Source organism: Mesoplodon densirostris, chromosome 1 (assembly GCF_025265405.1).
Source record: "Mesoplodon densirostris isolate mMesDen1 chromosome 1, mMesDen1 primary haplotype, whole genome shotgun sequence".
NCBI lineage: Eukaryota > Metazoa > Chordata > Mammalia > Artiodactyla > Ziphiidae > Mesoplodon > Mesoplodon densirostris.
In genome coordinates this window covers 204513333-204533624 of record NC_082661.1, presented here as the reverse complement: position 1 = coordinate 204533624, position 20292 = coordinate 204513333, and the positions used below count along the sequence as shown (strand labels likewise).

General features: G+C 35.2%; 1 protein-coding gene across 2 annotated transcripts in view; it reads right to left on the bottom strand.

Annotated features, from left to right (window-relative positions):
• Positions 1 to 20292, bottom strand: part of GRIA2 (glutamate ionotropic receptor AMPA type subunit 2) — a 147961-nt gene that overhangs the window by 4231 nt on the left and 123438 nt on the right. For both annotated transcript variants that reach the window (XM_060093702.1, XM_060093693.1), the window contains exon 12: positions 17567 to 17765. In XM_060093702.1, coding sequence (XP_059949685.1) covers positions 17567 to 17765 — 199 coding nt within the window. The remainder of the gene's footprint in view (positions 1 to 17566; positions 17766 to 20292) is intronic.

Here is a 20292-nt window from a genome sequence, read left to right as displayed (position 1 = left end):
GAATGACACTGATTTTTCAAAGAAATATCCTTCGGGCATTAAAATTTTATTTTAATTAAACAGAAAAGTTTTAATGATTGTTTAAGCACCAAAATACTGTTTATTACAAAATCTACTGAAAAAAAAATCCCACATTTGTAAAGGTGACATGTATGAAAAAAAAGGAAGGCCTAACTGCAGCAGTATAATTGATGGAATATTTACCTTAAACATTAATCGACTCAAAAGCAAAGAGAGACCTCAAAAGCATCATTGAATACTTTCTTCAGAGTAAAAAGAAAGCCAAGCAGAGTTGGAAAGTCATAGCATTTGAATGTCTGCTTACTTTTCTATTCAGAGTTTTCTCAAGTGACTTCCACCCCTCTTGGGGGAGGTGACTGTGAATAACCCCTTTTATTTTCCTAATACAGGAAGTCTGAAATGGAAACTTGAACTTGAAAACTTCCTTTTAAGGTTCATGAGGCTTTGGGACTTTTTGTTTGTTTGTTTTTTACTCTAAGGAAGTTAAAAATTATAATCTTTATCATAGAAAAAGCAAGAATAAATCAAATAAGCAGACATAATATAAATCCAAATTTGCTTAAAATGCTGCCCTAGGGAGAAGAGTAGCTTTACATATATGTGAAAGCACTGTATTTTGGTGAAAATTCACAGTCAAGAGTAAATGAAGTGTGGAGGAGGCTTACATCACTGGAGTTTAGAATACATGTAACAGGGAGAGGTGCTCAGACATTGGCTGCATTGTTTTATTGTCCCCAAGTGAATAGGGCTGCAGTGCTGAGACAGCTCATGGGCCATGTCAGCCCTCTTGTCTGGGCTATGAAAAGACCCAGACGTCCTTCCCCAAAGGTATTTTCACCCCCAATTTATAAAAGTTTCTTGCCCATTAATAATATGTCGATCCTTTAAAAATGTACCTAAACCACTCTTAAACCTACCTATTTCTAAACAATGCCCCTTCTTGAGATTATAGATTTAAAACTTCATTACTTAGTCAATCAGGCTTCCTCTCTGTCATGAAAATACATGTATGAGGGTGAAAGCTCCATCAGGACACCAACTAGGGAAATGTTAACCTCATGACCATAGTGAATGGCACAATATCTTGCACATATGTGTTCATAATTAATGTAGGCTAAGTGAATATTCTGGAATTGGTTAGAAAGAATAAGACCATTTTTTATTTATCTGCCTCTTTGCCTACTGGAGAAGATATTTATATTGTTTTATTCTCCTATATTCTGCCTTCATGTTCTCTACCAAATTGGAAGATGATACAATATTTGTCTCTGAGTATATACCATGAAATATTATTAAACTTCAAGATCATTTTGTAATGTGAATTCCTACAAAAAACAAGTGATATTGGAACAAAGCAGAACCCTGTAGCTTATTGCCCCAGCCCACCGCCAAGTACAAAGGACACTGCACGTCTCCTGCCTCTGGTCATAGAAAAGCTGAAGACTCCCAGGCCTCCCTGAGTCACAAAGAGTGGCCTCGAGCAGTTAATGATCAGGACAACAGAGTCACAGACTCAGTGTCTGATGCACCTTCCTGAGTTGTTTTACAGATACTGTAACTGCCACCAGTGGGAAAAAGCCAGACTGCAGCCATGACATAAGCTACTCTAACTTGAGCAGTACTGAGTCTACGGCCAGCACAGTTCCAAGAACTGGCCTCAAGAGAATGGGATTAACACGATTGCTCATAATAATCTATGTCTTTGTGGGCATCAAATAATTGTAGCTTGCTCTGCCTGCTTATGTAAGTGGGCAACTAAAATTGTCAAGAAAGAGATGCTATATACTCAATGTCGATGTCTTCCACTCCGAGAATACAGCGCCCCATGTCAGAATGAAGAAGTTGCAGAAGATGGACCTTCGCCCCTGATCCCATAGAAATTGAATGATGTTTGACAGTGGGGAATTGAAAGCAGCTGTTTGCCCATTTCCTATTTACCCATTTCTGTCCCCCTCTAACCTTAAAACCCTAATTATAGGAATGAGATCACTAAGCAATGTAACTTAACTTCTGACTTATGTTCTCCTGAATGTACACCCCGCTTTGCCCAACGTGTTGATTATTTTCCTAGTTTAAAAGGAGGAAGAATGAAGAATTCAGCAGGTAAAAATGAGTAGCTCTCCACCCCCAACAGCTGCCCTAAGCAATCCTGCAGGCAGATCACGCAGGCAAGATAACGTTGGAAGAACGTCAGCCAGCCTGCACGCCATGAAGGATGAAGCAGAACCCAACCTCCTGCCTCGATAATTCACTGAGATTCTTTCCGCATTTTTCCCTTGAAAACCTATCACGACTGAGCAAAATCTTCGAAGTTGGTTTCAGGACAAGAGTCCACCTTCTCACCAGGTTGCTGGCTTTTCTGATTAAAGCAGTTTTCTTACTACCAACACTTGCCTCTCTAACTATTGGCTTTTGAGTGGCGAGCAGCCGAACCTGAGTTTGGTAACAATATGAAAATGTTTTGGAACAAAATCATATGCTGATAGATTTCAAAATGAAGTTACACAATTTTTAAAATAAAATCATCCATTAAATATGTCAATTATTCCAAGTTTGAAATATCAATTTTGGATCATTAAAATATTACATAAAATGTTTCATAAATATAGATGCTCTTCAGAGAAAATCCAAAAAATAGCAATGAAGTAAAAGGAAAAATACAAATTAAACTCAAGATAACTTCTCTTTAAAGACTACAGTTTTGAGAGGACATTTAAATGACGTGAGTCATGTCAAAGCTAATATTCACTAAGTGAAGGAAAATGTCCTATTTCATTCATAAATGCTTTCCCATTAGTTTAAATATATTTCTCAATGTATAAATAGAATATTATTTCTAAAGAGTAAAGGCTTTTAACAAGCAATCTAGGAAAATGCACACAGCTATATAGTGTTTTGATTAATTTACTCGATCCCTGTCTTAGTGGTTTTTGTCTCACTTGGAAGATAAGCAAGTTCTGACATGTTAATCTAGACCTACAAAGTACAAGCTTCTATTAAGTTAAATCAGTCACTGTTAATAATCAGGCTTCACAGGTATTATAACATGGCATTTTAACTGAGCAGGGATTTATGATCTACTTGTGGATTAATAAAATCTACAAATTATCTAAGGTCTGAAAATACCCATTGCTGATTTGCATAAAACTAAAAGGAATTTTTTCATAGGTCAGAATTTTTGAAAGTTATACATTTTTTCACAATGGGTTAATTCATTTGTCTCCCAGGTGTTAGTTTACTGTTTACTTTCTTAACAAAGTTAGTGAAATGTATTCATAACCATATCTGTTCAACAATATTTGTTTGAACAGATTTGACCAAAGGTGTGCAAGTATAGTAATTCACAAACAATACAATTCTGTTATGTTGAAAACTATCATCCATTAGGACAAGGCATCTATTGATTTGAACTTTCTAGCTGCCTTCAAAAAAAGAATAGGAAAAATCAGACTACATTTTGTACTGAGAGACAGTTCAAGCGATTTGTGTTTAATTTCTATTGACAATATCAGAAAAGTTGTTAGTCTGAACTAAATAACTAAATAGGTGATACCTAGAAATCCTGTTCTCCAAAGCCACAGCAATCAAAAAAGTAACCTGCAGGAAAGCAATCCAAAGGCAAAGTGAAATTCTCCCCTAGGCTTCCCATCCAAGAGCCTGAATGATAATTTATCATTATTTTATTGCCAAGACAGTTTAAGTGACAATGTTTAATTTCACCTAATCTGCAAGTTAATGGTCTGATACACTTGATAGTGCACTGCAGTCTTCAGCCTCTTGACCACTTGTTTCTTAGAATATATTTACAAATAAACTAAAATAAAAAAAAAAACAGGGATTTTTTTTTCCCGGGTTAATAATAATCCCATGCACAAAAAATAGAACTTCCTATTAATATTCTGTATTTCAGCAATTCAAATTACAGACATTATTCTACATCAAAAGCATCCAGAAAATTTGGGCAACTGTCTGAAAAATGCAAGTCACGTACTGATCAAATGGATTCAATCAGCCTCTTTGTGTGGACTTCAAAAATGAGAGCCAGGCAATGATGATCGCTACCCTCATAAGCAGTGTCTAAATTTGAGCATGTTTTAGCACAGTAGAAGAGGGAACACAAGCAAACCATTCTGACCTTTTAAGTAAACCACATACTTTTCTATCATTTGTAATACTAGTCTGAGTTCTTGTCCTGAGATAAGACAATGATGTGATGAAGAAGGAAAATGAAGGGATGGCACACTGGTTTCCAATCTCTGTTTCCAAGATGGCAAGTTCCAAGATGGCCCTAGGTAAAAGTTCTAAGTCTTTCTCAGGATCATTACAATTTCCTTTCCTACCTCTCCGCAAATCTAAGACTCCACCACAGCTAAGCCAAGGAACACTGTACTTTCTAAGTTTACATATTAAATCAAGAAAACTACTCTTTCAGGGAATATGATGAAATGAAGTGAATTTCTTCAGCATGGCATCTGCCATCACATTTTGATGAAGAGATAAGTGACACTTTGTTAAGAGGAGATAAATCACAGCTTGGTCAAGACAACACTGATTATCTTGTGTTTCTTAAGGAGTCAAGGCTCTTTGAACATGGCTATTCAATTCCCTTCCCATATTTTGATATGATATTAGTCATAGGGATATCAATTTGACTAATATTTCATAGAAAATAATTTTAATATTTCCTTAGAGAGAAAATATACCCATTGTCTAGTACTGTTGGGGAAAGTTTTATATAAAGTAAACACACCCGATATAATTATATCTAAGAAAATGATGGCTTCTTTTCTTGTGAAAGAAGACAACAGTCATTGTAATTTAATTTTATTTTTTCCTCATATACAGTAATACAGGCATTAATTTCTCTACCAGCTAAATAAGTCTTTTCCCTGTTGGGAAAAAGCAACTTTTTAAAGGAAATGGTTATTATCCTTATGAAACACATACATGTTTTCAAGAGTTAAGAAAATACTGGTGCTGCCTGGCAGACATTCCTTACTGCTTAGTCTATTAACTCTTACACAGTTCACTTTCCAAAAAAAAAACAAAACAAAGCAAAACAAACAAAAAAACAAAAACTAAGGGAGGAAAACGTACCAAAAGAATTTGCACAATGGTATTAAACATGGCATCATTTATATAAAGCATGAAAACACACACAAACAGTTCAATATGGCAAGAATGGCATTAAGTGATTCTTTTTAGGAAGGTTATTTTCAAAGTTCTAAGGGAGGTCAGATTTGAAAGAATGAAGGAGAGAGTGGCTGGAATGGAAAAAGTGGTCTTAGGAAGAAAATTTATAAATTTATCAGCTAAAGGAAAGGAAAAAGATAAAATGAAGATAAAGGAAAGTACTGTGCCAAGAAGGACTTTACAACATTGCAGAACATCTAAACATAGATTGAAGGTCAGGGAGAAGTAGCCTGTGGAGACAGAAGGACTAAAGACATAATTAGGGTATCAATTTTAGAGCAATGCCTTTGATAATTAGAAAGAGAGGCTGTCAAAGGCCATGATGGGGACATTAACTTTACAGACAAAGGCACAACTATTCTTCTGACTGGTAGGATAAAAATCTGAAGAATAAATTACGCTGGCAAATAGAAGATCTAAATCTTCTTTTACGCCTTTATCCAATACTAGAAGTGGTTTTGTTTTAATGCGATTCCCCCAAAGAAAACACTCCTTGTAATGAAAATTTTGAAGTAGAACATTACTTATCTTCTCAACATACTTGAATAGTATTTGATTTAGGTTACTTAGAAGAGAGTACAATACTTAAGACATAAATCCATGTTGTCCTCATTTCAGGGGCTTTAATTGCTAACACTAACACGAGACTTTGGTAGGTGGTAGTCCCACAGCATACATATCAAGGAAATATTGCATTTATATTCCAATACGTAAATTCATTTTTGAGGATATAAGCTGAGAACATGCTGTAAAACTTAAATAAAAACAGTATAATAAAAAAAAGTGCTTTGAAACTTGGCTCTTATTTCATAGTTTTGTTTTGTTTTGTTTTGTTTTCCGGTACGCGGGCCTCTCACTGTTGTGGCCTCTCCCGTTGCGGAGCACAGGCTCCAGACACGCAGGCTCAGCGGCCATGGCTCATGGGCCCAGCTGCTCCGCAACATGTGGGATCTTCCCGGACCGGGGCACAAACCTGTGTCCCCTGCATCAGCGGGCAGACTCTCAACCACTGTGCCACCAGGGAAGCCCAAAGTAAGACTATTTTTTAGGTTTTTCTTTAAATTTAAAAAGAAGTGCATTATTTTCCCTGATTGAAAAAAAAAAAAAAACTGCAGCTACAGAAATGGTCCCTGCAAATTAAGGGAGAAGGGAAAATTAACAAGTTGTGTCATACAAATAAATATTTTTAGAGAATTTAATTCTATCAACTTAACACTTCTTACTCATCCTTTAGCTGAAAAACATGAGTTTTTGCTCATATATTGATTTTTTAATACAATAAAAAACCACACCATCTGTTTCATGTAAAAAAAAAGGAAACATTTGAATAAAGTCAATATGAATATTTTCTTAGACATTCCTTTGCTCGCTTAGTTTTAGTAAAATTTGATGTTTAACACTATAACTTCTTGGATTTAAAATGAAAAATTTATATTCAGAAATTGTCAATTCCTTGAAGTCACGAGTCAAGTCAGTGGGAAATATTTTTAGAATCATTAAAATCAGATATCCGAAGTAATTATGAACATTTTATATCAAGTTTCACAGTATGTTTTTCTTTCTTATTAAAATGCAATAATTACCTATTTATAAATGATTGCAGTTAATAAAATATTTTACAGAAGTGTGGTTTGATTTGTTTGATATCATGAGGATTTTTCTATATGGGTAATATGCCATTTTAAATAGAACTAATTCTCTAATAATATTAACAAGATTCACATTAAACTATATTTCCAGTGATTTCTCAGTTTCTTAAAAACTGAACAAGTATTTATGAAAGCATATAACTAAAAGGATTTTTAACAGCTTAAAATTTTCAAAGGATTAGCACTGGAATGGACCTTAAAAATCACTTACTGTATTCCAAGCCCTTTATTTTAGAAGCAAAGACTCAGAGAGATTAAAGCACTTGTCTAAATTAGCATAGTTTGTCCGCCCCAGAAGAACCAAGACTACAATCTGGATACTTAAATCTTCAATACATGTGTATATGCACTAAATCAGAAAAATACTGAAGAGTAGTATTCAGATAAGCAATGTTTTATTAAGAAGAAAGAAATCACTTGACAATATTATAAAATTTAGAGAAATTCAGTTAAATATTTCTGTATAATTTATTACAAAGTAAACTGAGGCTCAACTAAATTGGATTTGTGGCAGCATTTTAATCAACCAAAAGCAAAGCTAAGTTATGCCTCAGTGTTCTGGTTGGCATTTTGAAATTACTTTCAAATGTGAAAAATAGAGTCAGGTTAATGCATATATTATTAATAGAATCATATCCTTCTGATTATTTTCTGCTTGGAAAACGATGTCTTTAAATTTTAAAATGTAATTGGTATTTCCATACATTTTCATTCCCTTACAAATGGTAAATGTCAGTACTAAAGTGTTCTACTAATGCATCTTATTTATTACCCATATGTGCACACAGGCATATAATGTGAATTGATAAAGCAATAGGAAGAGTAAGTGGTCCCCTATGGTCACGTCTTTTATTTTTAATACGGTTACTCAATTAACCCATTTAAGGTCTACAATGAACAGATATTTTGAGTATCATCAATGTTTGACAAAATAGCTCATATTATCCTTGTGGATTAAATGGAGAGCTATGGTTATCAGAATTAGATGGGTTTATAATTAAAATATCAGTCACACCCAAAGAGTATTGGTTATTAATTAACATGAAAATACTGTGCTGAAGGGAAACTTTTGTTATAGCACTGATTCCATACATAGCCCCACTGTGTTCAGCGTTTCAGTCAATTTGGATGAATACATAAATGACAAATGCTTCAAAGTTTCAGATATTTATATAATAGGTAACAGAATCAATATTTCAATTTTATGGGCTTGGGCAAATAAGCCAAAATCCAAGGTAAAATTTAACAAGGATGAAGAGAATATCTGGCACGTGGTTTCAATCGATCACATACTCACAGAATGAAAGACATGAGGCTAACCAAAATTCACCTTAAAATCACCCAGGTTTTCAGTAAGCAACACTTTTAGGGCAAGCTATTAGTAAGCTACAGTTACCACAAAAGCTAATAGACTTGAGGGTTTTAAATGAAATCAAGTCTAGGTAACAGAGCTGTAACTTCAAATACGCTGAGGGCCAAGAAGGAAATGAGAGTGAAACAGACAGGAAGGCGGTAGTATAGAATAGTGTGTCTGTAGTAACTGCAGAGTTATTCTCTAGCTAAAGGCATTCTTTGTTTTTTTCCCTCCTTTTAAAAAAAGAAAATGTAAACACTATGTTGCCAAAGAACACAAGTGTTCAGGTTGAAATTGGTCTGAAATCTGAATTGTCAGAGTCTGGCTAAAACCCTTTCTAGTTAGAAAAAGTCACATACCATGTCTAGACACCACACTTTAAGAATAATACTGGGAATTCCCTGGCTTCCAGTGGTTAGGACTCAACATTCTCACTGCTGAGGGCCCAGGTTCAATCCCTGGTCTGGGAACCAAGATCCCACAAGCCACATGGTGGGAACGAAAAAAAAATAATAATACTGAGAAACCTACATTTAAAGGGTAAAGATATAGAATGAAGGGTTTGAAAACATATTTCAGAATTCTTAGGCTGGGTATGGGAACATTTAAGGAAGAGATGATAGTTATTTTCATGTATTTGATTCATCTGTATTATGAAAATGAAAGCAATTACTAAAGTCAGAATTAGGACCAGTATATGAAAATACTTAAGAGGCAAGTTTTAGTTCCAAAGATCTTTCTAAAAACTGTAACAATGAAAACCGCAACAAAGTGGAATTGGGTGTTAAGAAAAGTCGTAAGTCAGCCTTCACAAGGCACACTCAAAAATGGCTTGAAGAGTTAATTCTTCACAAATGTCATACTCTTTCAACTGCAAACAGAGTTTGAGAGGTAGTTTATAACCCAAGCCCTACAGTTAAAGAGAGAATGCTGAGGCCATCTGAGATTACCAAGGATCAGAAATAAATTTTTCTTCAATGTGGGATTTGCTCCTAAAACACGTTGATTGAACTTACTTAACCTCAACAACAAGAATAGAGCGTTTTAAGTGTGGGTTTTTAAAGGCAATTAAAAGATGTACACAATTACAGGCAAATTTGGGTTCTGTTGGCTCACTATTCTAATCTAAAAGGGCTGGCGATTTTTTTTTTAAAGGAACTCCTTTATCTATTTATTTATTTATTTTTGCTGTGTTGGGTCTTCGTTTCTGTGTGAGGGCTTTCTCTAGTTGCGGCGAGCGGGGGCCATTATTCATCACGGTGTGCGGGCTTCTCACTACCGTAGCCTCTCTTGTTGCGGAGCACAGGCTCCAGATGCACAGGCTCAGTAGTTGTGGCTCACGGGCCTCGTTGCTCTGCGGCATGTGGGATCCTCCCAGACCAGGGCTAGAACCCGTGTCCCCTGCATTGGCAGGCAGATTCTCAACCACTGCGCTGCCAGGTAAGTCCCTTTTTTCTTTTTTCTAATGGCCATCCTAACTGGTGGGCACTATCTCATTGTGGTGTTGATTTGCATTTGCCTGATGATTAGTGGTATTGAGCATCTTTTCATATAACCTGCTGACCATTTGCTAGTCTTTGGAGAAATGTCCATTGAAGTCCTTTTCCAATTTTTTAATGAGGTTATTAGGTTTTTGCTATTGAGTTGTTAGATATTTTGCATGTTTATCTTTATCAGATATATGGTTTCCAAATATGTTCCTCCTCTCCATAGTTTGCCTTTCCACTCTGTGGATTGTTTCCTTTGCTGCACAAAAGCTTTTGAATTTAATGCAGTCCACTGGTCTACTTTTGCTTTTTTTTGCCTGTGCTCTTAGTGTCATAGCCAAGAAACCCTTGCCAGGACCAAAGTCCTGAAGCTTATCCCCTTTGTTTTCTTATATGAAGCTCTACTGTTTCAGATCTTGCTTTTAGATAGTTAATCCATTTTTAGTTGGTTTCTGTGTATGGTATAATACATGGGTCCTATTTTGTCCTTTTACATATAGATATCCAGTTATCTCAACACTATCATTTCCCCACTGTGGAGTCTTGATGCCTTTGTCAAAGTTCACTTAAATGTACATCCATGGGTTTATTTCTGGGATCTCTCTTCTGTTCCACTGGCCTATAAATGTGTCTTTATGTCAGTGCCATAATGTTTTGATTACTATACCTTTCTAAAATGTTTTGAAGTCAGGGAGTGTAAGGCTTCCAGCTGTGTTCTTGTTTGTCAAGATTGGTTTAGCTATTTCTGATTCTTTGCATGTCCATATGAATTTTAGGAATTTTTTCTATTTCTGCAAAAAAATGATTTGATTTTGATAGGGATTGCACTGGATCTTTAGATCACTTTGTGTAGTATGGACATTTTACAATATTAAGTCTTTTAATCCATGAATAAGGGATGCCTTTCCATTTATTGTGTCTTCTTTAATTTCTTTCAGCAATCTTTTGGAGTTTTCAGCATACATGTCTTTTACCTCCTTGAATAAGTTTATTCTTAAGTGTTATATTTTATTCTTTTTGATGCTGTTGTAAATGGGACTTTTTCCTAATTTTCTTTTCAGATTGTTCATTGTCAGTGTATAGAAATGCAACTGTATTTGTATATTGATTTTGTATCCTGCAAATTTCCTAAATTTCTAACAGTTTTTTTGTGGAATTCTTTGAGTTTTCTATATATAAGATCAAGTCATCTGTGAACAGAGATAATTTTACTTATTTTCCAATTTGGGTGCCTTTTATTTCTTTATATGTATATGTATAGCTGATTCACTTTGTTATACAGCAGAAAGTGACACACCACTGTAAAGCAATTAAACTCCAATAAAGTTGTTAAAAAAGAAATAAATGAACTTTGGCTACTGTCTCACACCATATCAAATATCAGTGCTAGATGGATTGTATGCCTAATGTGAATGGTAAAACAAGCTTTTATTAGAAGTTAAGAACATCTTCATAATATTGGGGCAAAGATTTATTAAACAGGACACAAAAATCCTTAACCATAAAAGAAAAGATTGGTATATTGAACTTCATAAACATTAGTGCTTTCTGGTCGGTGCTTTCTGTGACAGAAGTCAGAAGAGTGGCTATGTTCAAGTATGGACTGGGAGCCTCATCTTGATCTAAGTGATGGTTATATGGGTGCATATATATGTAAAAATTCACTGAGCTGTCACTTAAGATCTGTGCACTTTATACGTCATACTGCATTAAAAATATGATCACTAAAAAAAAAAATTCAATACTGTCCTCAGATGCTGTGTGGAATGGTGAGAACATTTAAAATGCCAGAGAAAGAAAACTGCCAAGCAGGGAGCAAATGGTTTGAACCTGTCCTGGATTATCTAGAGAAGTCTTGGACATGCAGAATTGTCAGCTGTGCAGACTTTCATGACTAATCAAGCTCCCCAAAAAACTAAGGAAGAAAAATCTGTAATAATATGACTAACCACATCAGAGTGACTTAGAACATATCCAGTAGTGCTGTTTGTTACTAATTTATTCACATTCAGCATTGATTTAGTACTGAGTGTTTTAGAAACTATTTAAAGAGTTAAGCATGACTGAAAGATCTGTAAAGGGTCTATTTTGATATTAGTGACATACATATAGTCAACTATACCCACTTCATCTCCATAATATTTGAAAGATATATGTATGTATATGTATTCATGTATATAAAGCTAAGAAATATGTGTATGTATTTGTACATTTATATATACAAAGCTAGGTATATATATATATATATATATATATATATATATATATATATATATATATTTCTACCCACACAGAAATAGGTGATATATAGGAAACTATGGCAGAAAGATCTTTAGCTATACCAGAAATAAATAAGTATGGAGAACCATCACAAATTAGTGAAATCTGTTCTATAAAATATCAGTAAGGAAATCATGCTTGCATTATTGCTAAACACAAGAAATAAGTGGAAGAAAATGTAACTATAATGAAATAGCACTTAATGCAGCTCTATACGGAAGCTGCTATAATGGCTAAAACACTTTTATTTACAAATATATTGCAATCAATATTTTATATATTAACATAAATAAGTGTATGTTATGCTAGAGAAGGAATTGAAAAAAAAGGTTGCTGCCTTTAAAAAGATAAATTATTGTAATTCTCTTGTATTTGTGGTTATTATATGGTAAAGGAAAATTTCAAACCAGTCGTTTCAGTCAGGTAAGGCACACCTGCATTAATGCTATGTATTTTTCTATCATTTATACTCTCTGGAAACTCTGTGAAAAGTCTACAATGCTGGAAAACAACAATATGGATTATTATGGATTATTATCTGACTAAATCAATCTTCTGAGAATGGCATAATTAACTTCATTTAATGAGAAGGAGAATACCTTTATTTTGACCATATTTTAGAATCTCTTCCTTCCAACACCAGCATAATTAAAGGAGACCACTTACTCAGAGACACACCGAGTAAGATAAACAGATTGCAGTGTGGGGATTTAGGATAGGCACAAAGTACTTCCTTTTTGCAAGTTAATACTTTTGTTTCATGGATTGACAGGCCAATGATAGGTTTATTTATAAAGCCCTTTTCTATTCCCCACATCTAAGTTTCTGTAGGAAAATAATGCCATAGTTCTTATAAAATCATCTTCTGCTCATCTAATTCAAGATCTGTCCTCTTTTTGAGAGAAGAAATTATCAAAATGTGAAAGTCTAAAAATAGTGGTGTATAATTGATAGCCTAATTCTTTCTTAATTATAGGTGTGTTACAGTGGCGCTATAATTAGGCAAGATCAGCAGCTCCAAAATGAGTCAGACTTTATCTTTCACTCTATACGAGGATATACACGGGTTCCGTGAGCAGAAAACTCTGGAAGAGGAAGATGCAGGGTCTATTTCCTCACACCTCTTGTTGGTTACAAGATTGTCCCCTATTTACTCTCTCTAGCACAACAAAGTAAATATTCCATTCATATTTGTTTTACTGATTATCACTTAAAGAACATATAGATTTTTAAATTAGAAAATTTACAGCTTAAATTGGAATTCTAAAACTAATGCACACACGCTAACTTCCCTAAAACAATATTAATATAACCCATAATTATTAAATTATGTACCTGAAATCTGATTTTAAAAAACTTTAGATTTAAATTGAGTAATTATCATCCTAACAATGACAAAACAGATTCCTATAAATGAGATGAAATATTCTTCTTATAATTTTATTTATTTATTTTTGCGGTACGCGGACCTCTCACCATTGTGGCCTCTCCCGTTGAGGAGCACAGGATCCGGACGCGCAGGCTCAGTGGCCATGGCTCATGGGCCCAGCCACTCCGTGGCATGTGGGATCTTCCCAGACTGGGACACGAACCTGTGTCCCCTGCATCGGCAGGCGTACTCTCAACCACTGCACCACCAGGGAAGCCCTCTTCTTATAATTTTATATAAGATGCTTTCATCCCTTCAAATATGTATCTTTAGGAAATATCAGTTAATGCTGAGACAAAAGACTAGGCTCTCAAAACTCCGAATTCTGTTTTAAAACTGGCCCTTTAATCTCTAAATGGTCTTAAACAAGTTATGTTTTCATCTTTTAGCTAGTTATACATCTTTAAAATTCAGACAGTGACTACCTTCTCAAATCAGTTTCTCCAATGGCTAAATCCAAAGCTCCTGCTGTGATAAAATCAGAAAGTTGACTTGATAGACACTGTGATAGTAGAAAGTTTATAATAATATAAATGATAAAACCCCTCTTCATAAACAGCATAAGAAACAAAAAGCTATCAGTAAAGTCATATTAGGAAACATAAGATAACTGTTAGAACGTTAAGTATTAGCAACTGGTAAAAGTTGTGTCTTCCACGTGTAATTAGCTGTCTTGGGCATGAGAGTAAGTATTAAATATAAGAGACAGGCAGAGAACAAAAAGCACAGTACCTGTCCTCAGTCTGGGGCCAGCCTACTCCCTCTGCATCCCCACTCCTGGAGGATCGGGCACCACGATGGTCAATCTCCCATCACTCACCCTGTCCTGCACCCACTTTCCAGGAGCCCCAAATGCCCCTAAGTTTAAAGGACAGTTGAGAGAGAGGACGACCCAATTGTGTGGTGAATGTTAATTTTAGGAACAGAAGCAAGGAGCATTTCCTTTGCACCTCTTTCCACCATAAGCTTAGAAATTCAACCAGACTACTGCCAATAGCCAGATTGTAGAATATAACCTAGGTTTTAAGGGGAAAAAATGTCAATGAAAGTCAATTATATTTTGCCTTTATAATGTCTAGGAATAAGCTTCATCTCATCCAATACGTTTGGAATAAGACTCTATAAGAGAAATTCTTTTTTTTTACAAAAGGGAATTTGTTATTCAACTTCCATATACTAAAGCAATAAACTCTGTGGGGAAAGGTATGAGACGCGATGGCTACTGCCGCAAGCCAGAGTATCCCTGAAAACACCTTTGAGAGTCAGAAGCAAAATTAAGATTGCCTTCATTATTGTCACCATGGTACCCAATTATCAAACATTAATACAGTTAGAAAAACTATTCAAAATTACTCAATTTAGCAGCACTTTTTCATTTAATCCAACTTTTAAAGAAACATACCTTTTGTACATATTTTGCCAAATCACAGCCATGCCATGTTTTAATGGTGGCATTAATAGGCAGGCTCCTATTCACTTTGGCGATGTGTGCTGTTCCAATAGCCTCCCTTCACTGGTACAAACAGAATGAACAGTGTGGCTTTTAAGTACTTTTGAGCCCACACCTTCCTTCTCTAGATAAGGAGAAGCTGACTGCTATGCTATAGCACCGAGACCTAGCCAAGGTCATGCATCAACAATTCCTTTTGAAGGTATATTGAGAGGAACTGTGAGGCCCTGTCTGGATTTCCACCATTATAATTCTCTAACGTGACATACGCAAACACGGAGGTGACCAAAACAAAGCAGGAGAGCAGCGAAGTGAATCCGGAGGAAGGAAGGAAAAACAGTGCACAGAAAGCACTCTTTAGGAGTAGAAGTCCTCAGCACACATTTATCTGCTAGAATTTGGTCAAATCCTCACATTTATCCGAGCTTAAATTTAATAATGTACAACATGCAAACAAAAGCGATTGCCCCAACTATCAGACAGAAATACTGTGAGATTCAGAGATGATGCATAAGAAACTGCTTTGGGAAACTATACTCATTAAAGTTATCAGGTTGCCTAAATACTCACATCACTTCTTTATTATTCTAGGGAAGGAAATCACCACAATCCTATATAGGCGAATGGCACCCCACAGATATGTCAGCGTGTGTGTGCATGCGTGCATGCACGTGCATGTGTGTGTGTGTGTGCTGCACGTGGGGACCATGGTCTCCATGGGGTTACTGAGCTGAAACACAAGAGTAGCAGCATCCTCTGCCCAGAGTCACACAGCCTTCTCACCCTGTCTCCTGGGGAATTTGCATATTCTAATCATGAAATCTTGGCATCTCGCTGATTAAGGCACGTGTTTCTATGATCGAGTTCAGGTACACTGAAAAGCTCTGAGATCCTGAACGTGCAGTTGCTGAGAACAGTTGGTCCTCTTGTTGTCCAAACAAGCTGATGAGAGTAACTCTCAACAGACAGTGTCTGGAAACAATTAAGGTTATTTTTGTCAATATAAGGAGCACTAAGTAAACCATGATCTGACAAGTCTCTGCCTCGTTCATAGGTCTCATTTACCTCAAGAGTGTGGAATACCAATAAAATATACCAGTAAAATAAAAGCAAGCCCTATCGGGACACAAACAATTTAAAAATGTTTCAAAATACACTTCTAATTGAGAATCATGCAATATTCTAATTTATTTTAATAGGTCCATTTTTATGATCGGGCTAGAGCACTGTGTTATATTAAGAGTATTGCAACTATTTTCAGGAGTAGCAGTAAATTGTCATTAGTAACAAATATGCATTACAACATTCATATGAGCATCAAAGTCAAAGTACCCGCTGACAGATGGACTACACTCTCAGCTTACGTCACAGTACGTAGTGCAAGAGTCAAGGTCCTGCCCACCCCACACAGAGCCAAGTTATTTTCTGTTGTCAACTGTCTGACAACACCACTTTTTCTCCCGTGATATCTGGAGCACAACTGATGTTATTTGGAAAAGAGACCAGTGGCAATGCAGAAGGAGACAGTCTTCAAATTACAGTCTACTACTTCAGCTGGAAGTTGAAAGTCCTACTCCTAACTCAGAAGTAAACTGGCCTGGATCTCACTCAAACTTAGGTACACTCAAAGATGGATTATCAGAGATCATCATATGCCACGTATTTGGCTTAACGTCAATACCAAAGTTTACCTGCTATATTTAAGCATTTTAATAGAATGAGTTCTTATAGAGAGATAATAGTATAATGAAAGAAAGTTATACCAACATCAGCCTCTGGACTGGTGCCCATAAACAGAGACCATCATAAGGCCACAGATCTTTTAAAAACTAAAATACATTTAATAGACACATTGTAATTATGATTCCCATTTTAAAAGTCGAGAAGTTGAAGCCCTTTGTTAGCCTTTGCTTGGAGGGTTTAACAGAAAGTTTGGAATTTCCAGATATGAACACAATCTGTTTCCTGACTTAGAATTAACATAACAGATTGGAAAGTGAGTTTTCAACTGTAAATTATGTAAGACAGATGGAAGTCATGCTTTAACATAAAATACAACATCCTTTTCTTTTAAAAATAATCACTTAAATTTAACTATACTTTGCTTCAATTTTGTTCCGAAAAGACAACCAATTTTTTTAAAAAAACTAGATTTCTTTGCAACAAAGTGTTTTTCTCCGAAGGAGTCAGGAATCAAACAAAAGGATAGAGATAGTGCTAAGTATAGGGGTAGGGGAGGGAGCGAGGTAGAGTCAAGGTTAAAAACAGACATAGAAAACAAACTTATGGTTATCAAAGGGGAAAGGGCGGGGGGTGGGATAAATTAGGAGGTTGGGATTAACATACACTCTACTCTCTACTATTTATAAAATAGACAACCAACAAAGACCTACTGTATAGCACAGGGAACTCTACTCAATATTCTGTAATAAGCTAAATGGGAAAAGAATTTGAAAAAGAATAGATTATATGTATATGTATAACTGAATCACTTTGCTGTACAACGGAAAGCAACACAACATTGTACATCAGCTATAGTCCAATATAAAATAAAAATTAAAAAAAAAACAGAAATAGAATTAGAGACAGGGATGGAAGTTACTTGCACACAGTACCTTTGTGTAGACCATGGGAGGAGGGGCAAGGGGGCACAAAGTTTAATTGCAAGAACAAAATCAGAAGTTACGAAGCAGAATCTCTTACCCTGAAAAATTCCTTAGTGGAGCCAGAGTCTAATGTTCCATAAGCAATTTCTGTTTGCTTAGAAAGATCCTCCGCACTTTCAATGGGAGACACCATCCTCTCTACGGTCAGGAAGGCAGCTAAGTTAGCCGTGTAGGAAGAGATTATGATCAGGGTAAAGAACCACCAAACTCCTCCAACAATGCGCCCAGACAGGGATCTGATAACAAGTACGAAATGGATTTGTAAAGCGAAATAAATGACCTCGTAAGAAAACAAGTTAGCAGTATTATGCAAATATCGATTTATAGGGGAATATTTAACTTTATACTTTTCAATATATCTGCTAGTTGATGATACTTGAAATTATTAAACCTTCTGGGCAAGGAGTACAGATTTGCTAGATTTGATGAGGCAGCCAGAGGCAGAACTTAAGATTCCTGAGATTCTTTCATAGTTATCATGGCCAAATAGTTTAGGGTATGAAATATCCTAACAATCAATTTCAAGAAATGTGCAAATAATCTATCCAGTGCTCATACTACTTTATCCACTCAGGACATAAGTAAACGAACAATAGAATCTAAGATCAACAGCGAAACTCAGAACAATTTTGACAAACAAAATCAAATATCAGAAATAAAAGAGTATGTACCACAGATGTGGCTTTAAACACCGAAGAAACTCTCCTTTTAATCCAGCCAATGAAGTTCCAAAACCCTCAAAAAAGGTCCAAAATTTCATTAGGTATTGTTTTTGTGTGTGCAGAAATGTAGGTTTTAGATACAGTACAAGATAAAAATGGAAAATAGTGATACTACAGACAAAGTATGACACAAAATATTATTCTTAATGAATAAAAATCTGATGCTTCAGGGCATGGACAGCTATGACCCTGCTCCTTTGTGCCTCCTGCTTAAGAAAAAAAAAGAAAACTCAAGGAGAACAAATTAGACATGTAAAAGTTTGCCAAGATATAAATTCTTAGTCTGAAATATAATAACTATTTCTGTGACCATAAATTCTTACTTAAAATACTTTTCAAAAGCTTAATTGATTCCTAGTAATTTACTGGTAGATAAAGCCTAGGTAGATAAATGTAGACATGTAGATACAGAAAGAGATATATAGGGTATTATTTGGTAAGATTTGGTGGGGTTCTACATATAATGGTATTTGAGTAGTATTAACACACCAATATAATAACTTTTTCTTTTTTGTTAATAACTCTGTTATGCCTAAAAATTAAACCTTCTACAGTGAAGAGGTAACACTTCTAAAAATTTAAATCATGAAAATGTGCAAATTTATGACCTAAACTAAACCTCCTGACAATTAATAACAAGAAATATTTTTGATGAAACATAGATACTACATCAAATTATTAGGTTGTATTTGTAGAATAAACTACTCAAGCAGTCAAGAAAAGGGGTGAAGCTAAAAGTAAAGATTTTTTAGACAAAAACATCTGCAGCTAAAATAAAAGAGAAAAAGAGAGAGAGCACGCAAGCAATGAAAAAAAAATAACATAATGAAGAGCCTTTACCAGTCTCTAAGAGTTGCAAAGAATGAAACAAATACGATAGAATGGAAAAAAGTTAAACAAGTCTCACTTATATTCTGAAAAGGATATTAAATACATTTTGATTTTGGAAAAACCCTATGTAGACACAGCCACTCTCAAAATGTTCACTATTTATTCCATCACAATGGAAGGTATAATTATATGACATGTACCCTATACTGAAGAGGGTAGATTCCGTATCTGACTACTCACAGTCCTTAAAACAAAACTGATTGCATGGTAATTGCTTTTGATACTATACATTTCAGTTTATTTGTAATATATTTGAGAATTATTTTTATAAGTCATTCTGTTCTAGTTGTAAATTTAATTAAATATGCCTGTTTATTTAGAGTGTGTGAGATAACCCCCTAAATTTATTCAACTTGTGCATCATTCAAAACAGAAAATTCTTGAGCAATTTATTATTTACTTGTAAGTGTTTTCAAAGGATCAATTATGATTCTGAATGAGTTCCTGAGAAATTTTATTCAGAGGAGCAAATTCAATATTATGTTTCATGGTGACAGACAAAAATGTTTTTTTTTTTTTTTTTTTTTTTTTTTTTTTTTTGCGGTACACGGGCCTCTCACCACTGTGGCCTCTCCCGTTGCGGGGCACAGGCTCCAGACGTGCAGGCTCAGCGGCCATGGCTCACGGGCTCAGCCGCTCCGTGGCATGTGGGATCCTCCCGGACCGGGGCACGAACCCGTGTCCCCTGCTTTGGCAGGCAGACTCTCAACCACTGTGCCACCAGGGAAGCCCCAAAAATGTTTTTCTAATTAAAAATAAAACTTTCATCTCTCAGTATCTGCACTAACGGAGCAAATAAATGCACATATTCTGCCATTTCTTTTTAATCTCTATTAAATAATTATTTTAAGAATGTAATTTTTAAATCATTGAATCCTTTAAGGATATTGGGGGGGGGGGAGAAGAAAACCGGAGAATAAGAGTCAACTTTACAACAGTTTGCTCTCATAATTCTGTGGTCCTAGTCGTCACAAAACTATAGTTAACATATTCTAAACTTAATTTCAGGCAATGACCAATTCACTTCAATAAACCATTCTATATTAAAATTTAAATGTGTTCTACTCATATAAATGCTAGAGTTCCATATCATATTTTACTTGGAAAAAGTTGATAAATATCATTTAAAATATATAAAGAGCATCTCTAA